At 40.6% G+C, this 15820-nt stretch overlaps 2 protein-coding genes across 2 annotated transcripts in view; one reads left to right on the top strand and one right to left on the bottom strand.

Annotated features, from left to right (window-relative positions):
* Positions 1-185: 185 nt before the first annotated feature.
* Positions 186-9264, top strand: septin10 (septin 10). The gene is given in 11 exon segments (XM_018690466.2): positions 186-355; positions 1626-1740; positions 2147-2342; positions 2530-2716; positions 5042-5203; positions 5680-5776; positions 6029-6126; positions 6128-6198; positions 6298-6430; positions 7001-7179; positions 7561-9264. Coding segments are annotated over 11 exon segments (1284 nt in total). The 5' UTR covers positions 186-325; the 3' UTR covers positions 7577-9264.
* Positions 9265-12878: 3614 nt separating this feature from the next.
* LOC108892741 (E3 ubiquitin-protein ligase SH3RF3) overlaps positions 12879-15820 on the bottom strand; it is an 86617-nt gene continuing 83675 nt past the window's right edge. Inside the window, 1 exon segment of the mRNA XM_051070408.1 lies at positions 12879-15393. Coding sequence (XP_050926365.1) covers positions 15225-15393 — 169 coding nt within the window. The 3' untranslated portion in view covers positions 12879-15224.

Genomic DNA, 15820 nt, shown 5'->3' with positions numbered 1-15820 from the left:
AAGAAGGGGGGTGGGTTGTGTTACCACAGTAAATTAATATAGTTAGTCTTCAGGTACCTATAACTGTGCTATATTTCGCTCCTTAAAAATGACAGACGTTAGAATCCCCATATTTACATAATGTTAGTTTAAAAGCACATTTATAAACAAAAGATCACCTCAACCCTACATTGTTGTGGGTGGTGTAGTCTGTCCAGTTGTCGACGGCACACACTGTGAGGCGGTCCCGATCTGGATTCTGAAAAAAAAAAAAGAAGTCGGTCGTTTGTCAATTTAGTTTTATTATTTGTGAATCTATTTGGGACATTAGCCTCTGTCTAAAACTATGGCTTCTTCGGATGTTGCTCGACAGCCGGTTAGTATTTTCCTTCTTTTGAGTTGACAAATGACACTGTTCTTGACAGTTGAGCAGGGAGTGTCCAGGGCTACCATTATGTTAGCTACCGCTGGCCTGATGACTAGTTTCTGTCTTTCAAGTTATTTTCAAGTTAAAACCTGGCAGCATTTCAAACGGTATTGCAGTGCAGAACTCAACAACATCTGTCTCTTTCATGTCGACATAAATCCAGAGCATCAGGCGGGCCTTTTCAACACCGATTTCACCTTTTAAAAATGGATTAAATATCACATCTTTTACCTAAACACACCCGCGGGGTGGGGTGGAGGGAGCACTGGCTGGCTAACACTACGCTAGCCGTTCAACACACAAAAGTTTCTGGAAATAGTTGTGTGTTGCACGGTGAAACACTGCTGTGATGCAGTTGCCAACACAGAAAGTTACCAAAATGTTCCTAGTCCATACAGTACTACTAAGTTATGTTGGTAACATTAGCCACGAAGCTAGCTCGATAAGCGCCACTAAATCGCAGCACCTATGAATGAACTTTAGTGGGTACTACTGCAACCAAGAAATCTGGCAATAAACAAATACGTTGAGACGTGTGCGAACATTAAGCGTTTCCCACGTAAACAACATAGAATATAGCTGTCAAAAGTTGGAGATCTATCATGAGGAATTTCCTTAATGCCAGCATTTTGTACCACACTCTTTAACCAGATTATTGCTGGTTAGCTGACTACCGATACTGTAGAGTTGTGCAGACAGGTACAGGTCAGAGGAGGACAACCGGAGAGCGCAGATTTAGGAAGATGGATTAAAGTTAGGTATAGACTGTCTTTAAAGATAAGCTTTTTATAGCATGTACATCGGGAGATATATGTCATGATAAGTCATCATTTTCACACGTTTCTGTCTGATTTGGTGAGATACAGACTTTTACAGCATGTTTTTACATCATTTGTATTGAGTTGTCAAGAGCCGCTTGTTAATGTAATACTCTTAAATCACAAAGCTGATTTAATTCTTAGAAATGACGTACGTAAAACGGGTAATGTATTGAGCAAATTCCATTTGATAACAATAACTACAGTCTTTTGTGATTTAATTTCAGTTACCCTCAATAGGAGATTTATGCATAGGTAAATGTAAAGTCTAGGTTAATATGTATCTTAGTATGGATTAGAGTGCATCACTACAGTGAAATTTAGTCAATTACCCCATATAGGAGGAAAATGGCTACAACATCTTGAGAATGATCTGTGTGTTTGTGTGATTTCTTTCTCAGGATAAAGGAGTCCGGCCTCTCTCCTTGGCAGGCCATGTGGGCTTTGACAGTCTTCCCGATCAGCTTGTCAACAAGTCCATCTGCCAGGGCTTCTGCTTTAATATTCTCTGCATCGGTATGTAAATTTAATGCCCACTAAAACACAGATACACACACACACACACACACACACAGATACACACACACACACACACACACATACAATGTGACAGTGTGAGGATGCCACTACTAAAAGTAAGCATTCACTTGACACTACATGCTTATAGGGACATGTTATCACTTAGGTCTGTCTTATCAGTCTGGTACATTTGACTTTGTGGCAGCAGTTGGAGGATGCTGGTTTAAATGTCTCAGTCAGGTGGTAAAAATAGGATTGGGTGTTCAGACATCCTTTTTTTACCGAAGGAAGTTTAAGGATTAGTAGACTTCTTAGGGTCATTGACAGTGATGACAGTAGAATATTGAATCTCAGCCATGAAGGTTAATAATGACAAATTGTGTCACTTTTTTTCTGGCTCTAGGTGAGACTGGTATTGGCAAGTCTACTCTAATGGACACTCTATTCAATACCAACTTTGAGAACTTTGAGTCATCCCATTTTGAGCCTCAGGTTAAGCTGCGCGCCCAGACCTACGACCTGCAGGAGAGTAATGTCAGGCTACGCCTCACCGTGGTCAACACTGTGGGCTTCGGAGACCAAATGAACAAACAAGAGAGGTGGGAGGACTAGAGTGTGTGGCAGTGAACAAGAGTGACAGTCTCAAAAAGTGTTCAAGGCAGTTTGAGTGATGATGAAAGTAAATGTGTTTAAGAATGAGTGTTAAGGTAAACATCCTATTTTATATACATGTTTACCATCCATATCACCCACATCACTGATCAGCCTTATATGTCTTTCCTGTAGCTATCAGCCGGTGGTGGACTACATCGATAGGCAGTTTGAGAGTTATCTGCAGGAAGAGCTAAAGATCAAGCGCTCTCTTCACAACTACCATGACTCACGAGTCCATGCCTGCCTTTACTTCATCTCCCCCTCAGGACATTCACTCAAATCCCTGGACCTGGTCACTATGAAGAAACTAGACAGCAAGGTATGTGAAGGATCACTGTGTATGCTCAAAAAAAGGTCAGACTGACATATTGTACAATACATCAGGTGGATTTTGTATATTCACTTTGATGTGGGATTTCTGAAATGCTGCAGCATTTTGGAAAGTACTGTCTATCCCAGATAAGGATTAACAGGAAATATTTGGAATATCAAGCAATTTGACATTTTTTCATTTTACAGGAGGAGCCAAGAAAATATTTTTCATTGGCTAGTATGTGAGAAAGGAAGGAGGCCAATAATGAAATCCACAATGAAAATTGTTTTAATTGAATATATGAAATAGAAAAAAAGTATGTTTGTGAGCATGTTAGCTGTGTAAACACGATATGCGTGAATGTTATGGAGTGTAAGAATGCATGGATGTGAAATACAGGGAGCAAAGTCCGTTAACAGGTCAGGGGAGGAGAATGAGAGGACCTAGCAGGTCTGATTCATCATAGATTCCTGTGCCTAGACTACTCAGGTGTACTGTACACCTGTAAAGGTCTCAGCTGCACCCTCTGACTTCCTGAAACAAAAGGGAAAGACAACAAAGATAGGTTACAATCCCTGGGGCAATCACACACTTAATAGCTTAATTCCTGTCCTAAACATGATGGTAGATGCACTATACTGTGAAGCAGCTGGTTATATTATTATAGTCAGGCATGTCTAGCATAAAAATAGAAGATAATAATAACCAAGACAGACACTGCAGCCATGTATTTTTTTGACCTTTTGTCCATGTTAGTTTAAAAATTGAGCTTAACACTTGATGTAGAAAACAGCAGTTGACGAGGGCTTGTACCAAAAGATCTACAAGTGAGTACGTGGACTTTGAGTGAAACCTGTCCTGTCAACTGCTGTTTCCAAGGTTGAGAATATACTGTTAAGCTCATTTAATTCACGATAGTGAGGCAGTGGCATGGTTCCCTTCATTGTGATAGAGATTATATCAACCTTTTAGGATTAGTTATAGAAAATCCTGCTGTGTCTGAAATCACTCCCTTGTTAACTCACTCACTACTCCACCACTAACAGATATTGAGCGGTTCACTGTAAATAAGTTGTAAATTGAGGTTCCAGAGACATATGGATCATCATCTACACTTTGTGTGATGACTGACGTATGTAGTGTCACATGATTGCCGTGTCTTTAGACTTATAAAAATGTTGCATGGCACTAATGTGAATGTGAACATTACATGATAAACTGATCATTAACTGATATGCATGTGAGAGACAGTGGGAGGTTCTGTATGAGGGGCTACGCTGCGGTCGTTTCTAAACTTTCCTTTTTTGTCCGACTGCTGGGAGTGGTTCACTATCCAACTGCCTAAAACCCCTCCCATCACTCTTGAAGTGGTCAGAAACTTTCCCATGCTCTCTGTGTGTCGCGACTTTGTGTTTCTTTGTGTGTTTGTGTGATTTCACTGCGCCGGAGTGTCAGTAGACCCGGATTTGCGTGTGAATGGAGTAGAAAAAGCGTTGGAATGCTGTAATCACTTCACGCACACACACTCGAGTTGTCCTTTTGTGTCACTGTACAGACACACACAGAAAGAGCCATTTGTTGAATGTGCAGCACTGACAGAGAGACTGTCCGTCACTCAGACAGCTGTTGGAACAGATCTCCAAGCATTGTTTTGTTTTTTCTGCTGGGATCAGTGTGTATTCTCTATGTGCGTACGGGTGTGTGGTCCGTCTGGCCCAGAGGCTTGTATAGTGATAGCAACTCATTTCAGACCTCTCTTTCTCTGGTACGACAAGAGGACGGACAGACAGGAATGTGGGATGCCTTGGACAGCAGAGTGGGCTGCTGAGCCAGAAATAACATCAGTAAACATGGTTTATATAACACATATCTAAAAGAGTTCTTAAAAAAGAATTTTACATAAACTAATGAAAACAAATTCTGAATGGTTAAAGTTTTTGTTGAATTGTGCTGTTGTTTGTACTTTTGTTTCAGACTATTTGTTGCCTTTTAAATGTGTCTGCATGTAGTTTTGTGGTGGGCTTGTGAATATTCTCATTTATCTAGGTCATAGTTATCTCAAGGAAGTTTGTGTTCGCATGCAAACACGAACTGATGAAGCCTCTTGGATGAGAGGTGAAACGTCTTCCTAGACTACAACTAAGTCTGGTGTGCTGGTCAGTGAGATTAGCTTGTTTTAGCCCATTTATTTAGTCCTGCGTTTAGGGAAGTTAGTCATAGAATTTTTTTTCTTACCAGTTTCATACAACGCTACATGCAATACCTGTAGATGTAAATGATGATAGCTGAGGAAGAAAAATGTTTGTGAATGTGTGTCCCATCTTACCGTAGGTGAACATCATCCCTGTGATCGCCAAGGCTGACACCATCAGTAAGAGCGAGCTGCATAAGTTTAAGATCAAAATCATGAGTGAGCTGGTCAGCAATGGCGTCCAGATCTACCAGTTCCCCCTGGATGATGAGACCGTGGCCAAAGTCAACACCACTATGAACGTAAGAGGTCACACACATAGTGCCACAGTGTTGCCCATAGTTTTCTTACCAGTGTTTGTAGACTGAGGTAAAAACTTTATTTTACAGTTACTTAAAGTATTTCGGGTCAGAAACTCCGCTTTAGAAAGGTTTGTTTATTCTTTGTGTGGATTTTCTAGCTCATAGTCATCAGTCTTACATATCTTCAGTATATTCCCATAGGTGCACAGTTGTTTTTTATTTTCACATACAGTATATTTTAGTTTGTATTGAAGAATTGTATTTGAATTTCTTTGTAGCATCAGCAAGGTTTTAAAAATATAACTTATACAAGTAGATGTACTGTGTGTGAGGAGGAATGGCTAAGGGAGCTGGTGTATAAATGTATATGTTACACCTAAAACAAGTTCTTTTTTTTAGCATTATTAGTGTGAATCTCACTATGTTTTATCTTTTTTTTTTAGCAGTCTAGCCTCATACTGTGTCTGTTTTTGTAGGGTCATTTGCCATTTGCTGTAGTAGGCAGCACAGAGGAAGTCAGTGTTGGCAATAAGATGGTGAAGGCTCGTCAGTATCCCTGGGGTGTAGTACAAGGTAAGATGAATCACTGTGTGTTGTGTCTGTTTCTGTAAAACCATTACTCAGGATCTTGCTGTTAATTGATACAGTGGGCATCTATTAATCTCTTCAAACCTAAGATTTTACACTCAAAAGAAAGAGATCATCACAGCTAAACTTAGCTAACTATTGAAATCAGCACATTGTTTTCTAGCCTTAGATAAAAAGATCTGGAGGAATCAGCTAGGAAGATGACCCTATAACTTGTCTAATGTCTGTGTGTGTCAGTGGAGAACGAGAATCACTGTGACTTTGTGAAGCTGAGGGAGATGCTGATTTGTGTAAACATGGAGGACCTTAGAGAGCAGACGCACACTCGCCACTACTGAGCTGTACAGACGCTGCAAACTGGAGGAGATGGGCTTCAAAGACACAGACCCAGAGTGCAAACCTGTCAGGTGAGCTGCTAACTCACAATCTCTGTATCTGTACTAAGAAAAATGTACAACTGACATGACTGACAGCTGATCTGTGTGTGTTTGTGTGCATGTGTGCAGTTTGCAGCAGACTTACGAGGCCAAACGTCAGGAGTTCCTGGTGGAGCTGCAGAAGAGAGAGGATGAAATGAGACAGATGTTTGTGCAGAGGGTGAAGGAGAAGGAGGCGGAGCTGAAGGAGGCTGAGAGAGAGGTTCATAGACATGCAGAGGCACACACAAACACACATGCACACATAAATACACACACACTACCTGTCACTGACAGTGTTTGATTGGCTACAACTAGACATTCAGGCCCAGGGGGTATGATTTGCTGAATTCATTTTCTCGAACTGATACAATTTTGGAAACCATGACTCAGTTCAGTTTTATTCAACCAAATCTCTGTGTAATCAAGTCTTCATTTAGCTCTCACAGGAAGTAGTTATTTGTACTTACTTATTGTACTTATTTTTAAATCTATATAATTGCACATTATTTTACCAGCTTTCTTTCTGTTTTCTCTTATTTTTGTTTACCTTTCCTCTGAATTATTAGAAAAGTAAAGAGCATATTTGTTTCATAACGTTTACTCTTTTACTGGATAAAATCAAAATAGAGGAAATATTTCCTTTTTACTATTTCACATGTAATTTGGTTTAGTGGGGAGGGCAACTACTCTTTATGGTACTAGAATGAAGTTGGTAATTTGTTCTCCTTGATACAGAAATATAAGCATTTCTGTAATTTAACCATGTTCCCTGTCCATGCGTGTGTTTCAGCTGCAGAGCCGTTTTGAGCAGCTGAAGCGTCTCCATGCGGACGAGAAAGCAGCCTTGGAGGAGAAGAAGAGACTCCTGGAGGAGGACCAGAGTTCCTTCAGCAAGAGACGAGCTGCTGCTCAGCTCCTACAGGCCCAGAGTCTCACTGCCAACGGCAAGAAGGACAAAGACCGCAAGAAGTAAGAGACTTGTTCTGAAAGCTGATGCTTATATTTCATGGAAATATTTCATTTTATTACACATTGCCATCTGCTGGGAAAACTAATGTGGGGCAACAAACATAATGACTATCGAGTGTATTTCAGATACACGAGAGCACTGACTGACGTGGTGAATATTAGTGTTTGATTCTCCTCGTGGTAACTACTTACATTTGTCCGTTAAATTTTTGCAGTGTTTCAGACTTAACCAAATACTGACTTATGGTTTACATCACTGCGGCTCTGCAGAGAGGAAATTTAATGAAATAATGTGAAGTATGCTTATTTTTTAATGCTGTAAAATTGGTTCTTAACCCACTGATGTACATCTGTCCCCCTTGTTCTTGTTCTCTCTTTTAGTTCTGGCTTTATGTGAAGACTCTGAAGTACACTCCATCATGACCAGTATAACCAGTGGCATTCTGCCCACATCCTTTTCTAGCCCTTTGTGGCCAGTCTCAAACACTAACCAGGAAAACCCCACACAAACCAGCAGTGTGTGCAAGTTTGATTACGTGCCAAAGTTTAATGACTGTACCCAAGAATCCTGTGTACACTTTCCTCAATAGTATTTTTTAATCTTCTTTGTGGGTTTTATACCTCTTTTGTGTAATATTTTATATTTATCCTTTCATTTTTCTATAAAACATTTATTTTCCATATACCTCCCTTTTTTGGCCAGACTGAGGGACACCTCAGTGGATTGATCCTCACACAGCCTCCTTACTTGATACTGTACACAGATCAAAAGACATCAAGAGGTACAAATCACACAGTGTAAGGGACTTTATCATTTACATTTTATCTGTCTTCCATGTCTTTAGCATATCATGTTCTATAAAGAACCAAATTAGTCTTGTGACTTTTCCAATGAGTCAGTCTATAATCTGTAAAATGCTTGTAATTTATTATCAAGCCCTTTTCAGACATGCACTTCACGAGGTACAGTTGCCAGCAATTCTGCATGTTGGTGTGGAGAATTTTATTCAACTGCAAAGTGAGTTTTAATATCAATTATGTTATTATTTTTACAACTCACAGCTGTTCTCCAGTATTGCTATAGCTGCAGTCAGAAGGAATACAGTCTGGACACATGCAGACAAATTGCAGACATGTATTTAAATGCCAAATACGCCATTAATTTAACAGATATGTAGCTAAATCCACCAAGGTTACAGAATCCATGTCTGAAAACGGCTTAATCTGTATCTGTGATCATTTCTGAAGCTTTATTCAGTGCATTTATCATGAAGAACTGTCATAAACATGGTCACAAGGCATTATAATTCCTTATCCTTTCTCTGTATTATGTTTGACTTTTTTTTTCTTACACTTCCTTGATGCTCTAAACCTAAACCAGCATTACAAAAACCTGCAGGAGTCACACTGATTCTCCTGTTTTTCCAAAGGGAAAGATTTATTCCTGAACGTTGAACTTCTCCCGTCCAATCACAGTTTGCTTTGAGGGTTAGGTTGAGGCTTGGTTCTGGATTAGGTACATATTACAGCATATTTTTATATATATTGTGTTTTACTCGCCTCCCTATTTTTCCTGCTGACACAAATAGTCAGAAGTTTGTCTGAAAAGAGCTGACTTATGGAAGAGAAGGCATCATGTCAAGTCAGTGTTTACTGAGGGGGTAAAGGAAGGAGGGGGAGGATGCATTTGTGATTATATTCTAAGCATTTTTTTTACACACTTCTCCCTGGAGTTGAGATAAAACAGGGTTTCACACCTCATAGCCTTTTACAGTACAGAGTAAACGGGACACTGTGGTGCTGGTTTCCAGTTCAAGTGTGATTTCTAAATCAACATTTACTCACAAACACTGCCACTTTATATTTACCCTAGCGCTTCAGATGTGTTAGTGCCTTATCTGTGAGAAGCTTACTTAAATACACTATCTACTTAGACACCCAGGGAAACACACCAATACCTTATGGAGTAAAGCTTGTCAGTGTTGACACACATTTGTACTACACTTGTATTTAAGGAATAAACAGTGTTATTTGGGAGCTTTTTTTCCTTCTTGCTAAATAAATCTTTGTATTTTTGTCATGATACACTTGACTCATCTGTCTTGATCTCACAATATGCTTGCTTGTTACCTCCACCAACTGCTGATCAGTGGAGTAGTGTGAAGACTTGCATTGTGCACCAGCACATGTGCATCACTGATGAAAGCAACACTAGGGTCAACATGGTTTGCATAACATTTAACGCACCCACTGATTTCATCATGAGTTTTCTGCTCACCATACTCTCAATCTGGCTATTGAGCTTTAGGGGATAGATAACAGTTGAGAGATGAGAAATTACACAAAAGGTCCCCACCCAGATGTGAGCTGGGGGCATTATGGTTCATGGTTATGATTCTGAAGCCCTAGGCTAACGGCGCCACACTGGAAAAAGTTGAATTTCATGTCCAGGTTGGAGGTCAGTGGTCATGTCGAGGCTGGATCTAACCAGATGTTGTTTCTAACCAGGTACATTATAGTTAGACGTGGAGTAGACTCGCCAAAACATTTTACCAAAATATTTTGCTTAATGTTATTTTTAATTTTGTTAATCACTGCTAAATGACCATTGGCGTGAGCTCATGATGTGATGGACTATATTGCAGTTTTTTAGAAATTGCCACATGGGCCTTTTTTTTTGCTTCTAATGCTGCGCCAAAAGAATTGAGCAAAACTACAATTTTTTGAAGGCATTTGCATTCTGTTTTCAGACCCACGGACCTCCTCACTTAACGTCACTCCACCCTGTGATTAATTTTAAAGGAAACACCTAATCTACTCTTCTTTGCCTTTTGTCAGAAGGTAAGAGGATAGAGGATGATCACAGGCTTTTCATCTTGCTTGACTTCAGAGACAGTAGTATCTTAACATCTCCCCTGCCCACCACTTCCTACCTTTGAAAACACACACTTACGCACACAAAACGACCGCCCTGCACAGCTTGGTAGAGGTCTCCTTCCCTGCAGTGTCTTACCCTCTGGCTCTGTTGCCCTTCATGTGACTCAGACCTGGCAGGCAGACAGGTGGACAGACAGGTTTGGCGTAAAGCAGAAGAATGCCGATCGATTGCCCGCAGGGGCCTGCAGCCACCTCACTGTTAAATTCGGAAAAAAGACACCCTCAGGAAAATCATATCACCGAGACAAACTGTGGAGAAAGTATTTGAGTGTGTACAGACACCCTTAGCTACTCTCTGGGTGGTTCAGCTTCTGGGTGGGAAGTGATTTCTCTCTAGTTTTTCCTGCCAGAGGTGAACATAATCTGCACCACAGAAATCTGACAAATCTAAATTTGCTGTCTGCCTCTTGCTCACCTTAAATATACCAGTTAAGAGTTTGTGTTTGAGTCAAGATGCTTTCTGAGTGCGCTCACATCCAAGACAGGCTGTCACACCCCTGTGCTGGCACACACTCAGGCGTTCACACACGCACACACACACATACCCTTGTCACCTTTTGCCACTCACTCTAAATGCAAATGGAGGTGATCATTGGAGACAGGCCCGGCTGCTGAAGAGATGAGGTTGTCATTTAAGGGGAGTGCCGGCGACGCTCTGAAATTACCAATTACACACCTCTGCTGTGCCACTGTTGGCTTGAGAACACAAGAGAGACAGAGGGAAAGAAAGAAGGGAGGGGGGAAGGAAGAGGGAAAAAATGGAGGGAATGATGAAAAGTGTCAGCTTCATTTCTAAACATCTTTTACTAGCATGACAAGACAATAACACACACTGTCAGATAACCTCACCTGGAGGTTCCATAAGCTCATAATGAGCAAATTGTGAGGGCAGATACTTATAATTAGAGCAGAATATAATATGATTTTAAGGTTGAATCATCCAAGGGACAACAGTAAAACCCTAATGGGTTATACAGGTAACGTGTTTGTTATGCATTAGCAGTACACATGTCATGCAAATGTGTATTGCTTCCTGTCACAGTCAGTTTGATCACTGATATAAAGCTGCAGCAGATGCAAGAAGATGCTGAAAATCTGTTTTAAAACAAAGGCATTTATTGCGAAAAATGCACTTGACATGAAAAAACAATCAAATCAACCACGGGTCATCAGTACAAGACGATGTATAATGATCACATGGTAGAGAGCGCTGGGTGTGGTCAGCGCAGAGCATGACTTCAATGGCACAAAAGGCCTATAAATATTCTGCACAATATAGAATTATATATATATATTTTCTTTTTTTTTTAAATTTCAGTTTCTCTCACTGTACCCAAACAACCCAGTACTGAGTCCTGATGAGGCTTGGGCATCCACATCACACCAAACTGTTTTCTGTAAAGTTCCTTTTGTCTTTAAAGAGCTACATACAGAGCCCCCCCCCGCACGTGTGTCGCGCGCACACACACACACACACACACACACACACACACACACACACACAACACACACTCAGACACAGAAGTATCCATAGGAACAAATATGGCTGACATCTAGTTCAAGATGGCCAGGTGACTGCTCAGGCTTCCTGGAAGGATGTTCCAAAAAGGGAGACAGCAATTTGATATCAAGTCCAATGAAAAGAATTGAATGTGCAATGGTGTGTTCTATGTTGTGTTCATGTCCGGTGGGAATTACCACCGCTGTGAATGGCTTGTTCACATATTTTTCAAGCCGTCACCATGAGCACTCAAGTGGTATTTACAACCAGGAAGCTGAGGCAAAAGACAAGCTCACGTCACGTAAATAAAAACACATGAAAACATCTGTGAAACCAGCGGTTCAAGTTATTTTATGTAAAGTGACCACTGTGCAGTGGTTGTATTCCTGATGTTTTGACTCTTGTAAACTCTTCTCCTCCTCCTCCTCACAGCATCAACCTCAGGAAAAAGAAAAGACCGTCGAGACCCGTTCATGTCCGACACAAACAAGGACTTGTGCTTAAGTTTGACTCAGTAGAAATTAGAGTCCTCTGTTTGGTGGGTGTTACAAACAAGATAAAGAAAATCTCACTCAGGGTTTTGTACAGAGCTGTTCTGGGATCTGCTGGTTTTTTCTGTCATGGAGTCGAGCAGAGCACAGAGCTGCAAGGAGAAAAAAAACAAAACAAAACAACAACCAGCAAGAAGTGAGAAAAGAAAAGACTGAGACAAAAAATAGACTGCTCTGCCAGACACAGTGTGTATTTGTGTGTGTGGGGGTGTTTGTAGGCACTAGGGTATGACTGACAGGGTTTGAGGGCCAATCCAGATATATTTGGATTGAAGTTTCCAATAGCTAATATCTTGTCATGGCAAATAGAATGGCACTTTACTTGGCTGAACTGAAACATCCCATTGAAAGCTGTACAAATAACTCAGTCCTGCACACTTATATAAACTTGGGATTAATTTACTGGACATAAACGGTCAATTAAACAAGAAATACTAAGAATTAAACAAAATGCTTTATATCCATGATTCTAACTGAAAAAAGTTGTTATGTGTCAGTCTAGCCCTAGTTTGTGTGAGCTGTGACCTGCTGGAGAAAAATAAAATATCTTTATCTAAATTGCAGAGTGTTTTTGGTTTCATCTGTTGCTCCAGATGCACAGAATTACCCACAGAACACTGCCAGCCTCCACAGAATGATTGTAGACCATGTTCTCTCTACGTACTCTGTGTGTGTGTGTGTGTTTTAACTTTGTGAATTCATCTCCTTCCATATTTTGTTCACTTTCCCTCACAGTTTAAGGGGATTAGGGTTGATTTTTTTCTTCCACCAACAATCTAATAATGGGGAAAACAAAACAAGTACAAATTGCTTGTGCTTTCTTCTCCTCTATGGCAATACCACAACAGGGTATCACTTCAGGTTCAAGTTGATATGGATCAAACTATCACATGTAAAGGGTGGTGGTGGGGGAGAACGACACTTTTGATTCTGACATATCATCTGAGCTCTCGCTGTTTGTTTGTATGTATCTTTTCCATATGACATGAATCCAGTTAACCAAGGTGACTCAAGTGTGCTTATCCACTGACAGACTCTCAGTTGGTTATGATCCAATTAGAACCAATTAGACAAACGTGTGCTCAGCCAATCAGAGAGCCTCATCTGTGTGCATATGGCCAGTAGCAGTTTGTGCCCTTTGTTCTGGCCCAGTTTAGAGAAGAATAAACATGGTGAGGAAAGCCACTCCTGCTCTGTAACTGTGTTCTTTCCTGCCGACCTCTCACTCTCTGACGCACACACAAACACATACACACAAACACACACACAGTGAGCAAGTCAAGCTCTGAGTTTCGCTGTGCTTCTATCTCCAGAAATGGGAAAAAAGGTAGATGGTTGTGGCTAGATGTAAACTAGACAAGCCTGAATCCACACTCAGGACGTCAAAATTCACAAAGCAGACTGACTGTACACTGACTGAAGCCGTACAAAAATACTTGTTAAAGGTTGACAAGATCACAGGGAAAGTCCTAGTCAAAAGTTGGCAGTTGCGTGATGAAAAATTTGCATCCCTGCCCTCGGACTTGCAGGTGTTTCTGCCTCAAGTGTACATTCTTCCATGAGCATCCAACCTGCACACGGTTTGTTTCACAATATCGCTGCATTCAGGGAAAAAAAAAACAAAAAAACTCTCTACAGTATCTCAAGAAAAGGCTGAGGATGAGGAATTCCTGTTGCTGTTTGCTGGGACCATTAACTCATGTGTTTTAAACTAAAATGGCGGAATAATAGGTTTTAGAGTTTTACCTGCCAAACAGATTTATGCCTGCTCCTAAAATACAATAATGTAAGAAGTAGCAATGGAAATCCCTTTTGTCAAATAAATAACAGTGTGTAAAATACTGTGTATGTAGATATATTGGCAAGGTGTATCAGATACTATCAAGTGCATTTCTTTGTCTCTAGTCCCACACAGAATATCAAAAAACAACTCTCTAAATCCAAATTCTTTAAAGAGTTTTGACTTTCTGTTTCTTTCTACATTCAGCAAGCCAATAATTCTGTTCACTGTAGCTGTGAGAGGTCTATGAAGGACAAATGTAAATAAAAATGGTTGTATAAATTTATACAAGATATATAAATAGAAAAATGAATCACCTAATTCATATTTTACTTTTTGTTTTAAAATTTAAAATCCTGTGACAGATCATCACAGCATGGCTAGTTTGTGACAACACAAACATCTATTTCAACATATAAAAAACATAATAATGCTACATGCATTGTCATTAACATGTACTGGGTTGAAATAAAAACACATGTGCTTGTTGTCACAAACCAGACACAGATAATGTGCTTACAATGATCCTGGCATGTAGGCTCACACAATTCCCTCATCACCTGGTGGTAAATTTTCACTTTTCAAACAAAGAAAGCACCCGGATTCAAGTTCTGAGGTCTCAGTGGAAAAGCAGAGCTGATGCTTTTTGTGCTAGCGTTTGCTGGTGGATGGTGCCAAGGAGGAGAGCTGGGAGGCAGGGTTTTGTCTTTCTGTGCTCTTTGAGTCTGTGTGCCTTCAGTAGTCAAACATCATGAGTCGTGGACAGCGAGTCGAACGAGGCCCCCCTCTGACCTAATGCTGTCGCCGGGTGAATAATGGGAATAGCTGCCCCGCTTCCTTATGTGGCTGGGCTGGTCGAAGCTGGTAGCTAGCTTTCCTGTGTGTGTGTGTGAATTAGTTGGACCGATACAGGTTTCTGAAGACCATTAAAATGAATGATGTTTTGTGACAGTATCAAATATGTTTTTATTTTAAAGTCCAGTGATTATTGACAGGTTATTCTGTGAAAAACTCCAAAATGCATCAATTTCCATCATTGTGTGAAACTAAAATTCTTCATTGAAATCCAGACTAATTTCTTATTTTTTGGGCTAGCAGCTTTTTAAGGCAAATTTACACTGGTGTTTTTGCAGGTCAGTTTCCATATTTAACCCAAAAGTGTAATTCTGGAAAACCAATATCGGCCCAACCTTTGTGTGTGAACTGGTTGCATGTCTGTGTGTTTTGGGACTCAGAAAGAGGAACAGTGTGTGTTCTTCTGTCCACTTTTTCCAGTTCAGAAGCTCTCGACGAAGCTGCTGGGGAACAGGCCAGTCTGCCCCGTCCTCTGCAGGGTGCCTTTGTACCAGCCGTCTTCCCGCTTCTTATGGACGAACACCACGTCCCCTTCCCGCAGCTCGATCTCTGCCTCGCTCTGCGGGGGGTAGGGCACCACCACGCGATACCTGCCACACACAGAGATGGAAACAACGCACATAAGGCTGTCAAAACAGGCTGGAAAACCCACATAAGAGAATCCAATCAGTGCATGAATCAGTGGTAAGTTTCTTTTTTTTGTGTGTATTCTCAGTATGCTCCCAGCTACAGGCAGTGGTGTGAATTATTGGTATACAGAAACCCATCAATTTCTTTAATGGATTCTAGGAGTCATCTGCATCTTTGTGGTCACGCATTTACTCAACCTGTCTTGCTTACTCCATTTAGCAATGACCTGCATTTCTCACAATGTCAAGTGCCAAATCCCAAGAGATGAGAAACTTTCATATTTTATTCAAATGCAAATTCGTAGCGAAGTAGTTTGTTAACACTGTGGCTTTCCCTGAAAAACTGGTTTCAAATTCACACCATGGCTATGTGACAACTGCAGTCTCA

This window comes from Lates calcarifer, linkage group LG1 (assembly GCF_001640805.2).
Source record: "Lates calcarifer isolate ASB-BC8 linkage group LG1, TLL_Latcal_v3, whole genome shotgun sequence".
NCBI classification, from domain to species: domain Eukaryota; kingdom Metazoa; phylum Chordata; class Actinopteri; family Centropomidae; genus Lates; species Lates calcarifer.
The sequence above is the reverse complement of the archived record's forward strand: the minus strand, read 5'-3'. Positions and strand labels throughout refer to the sequence as shown.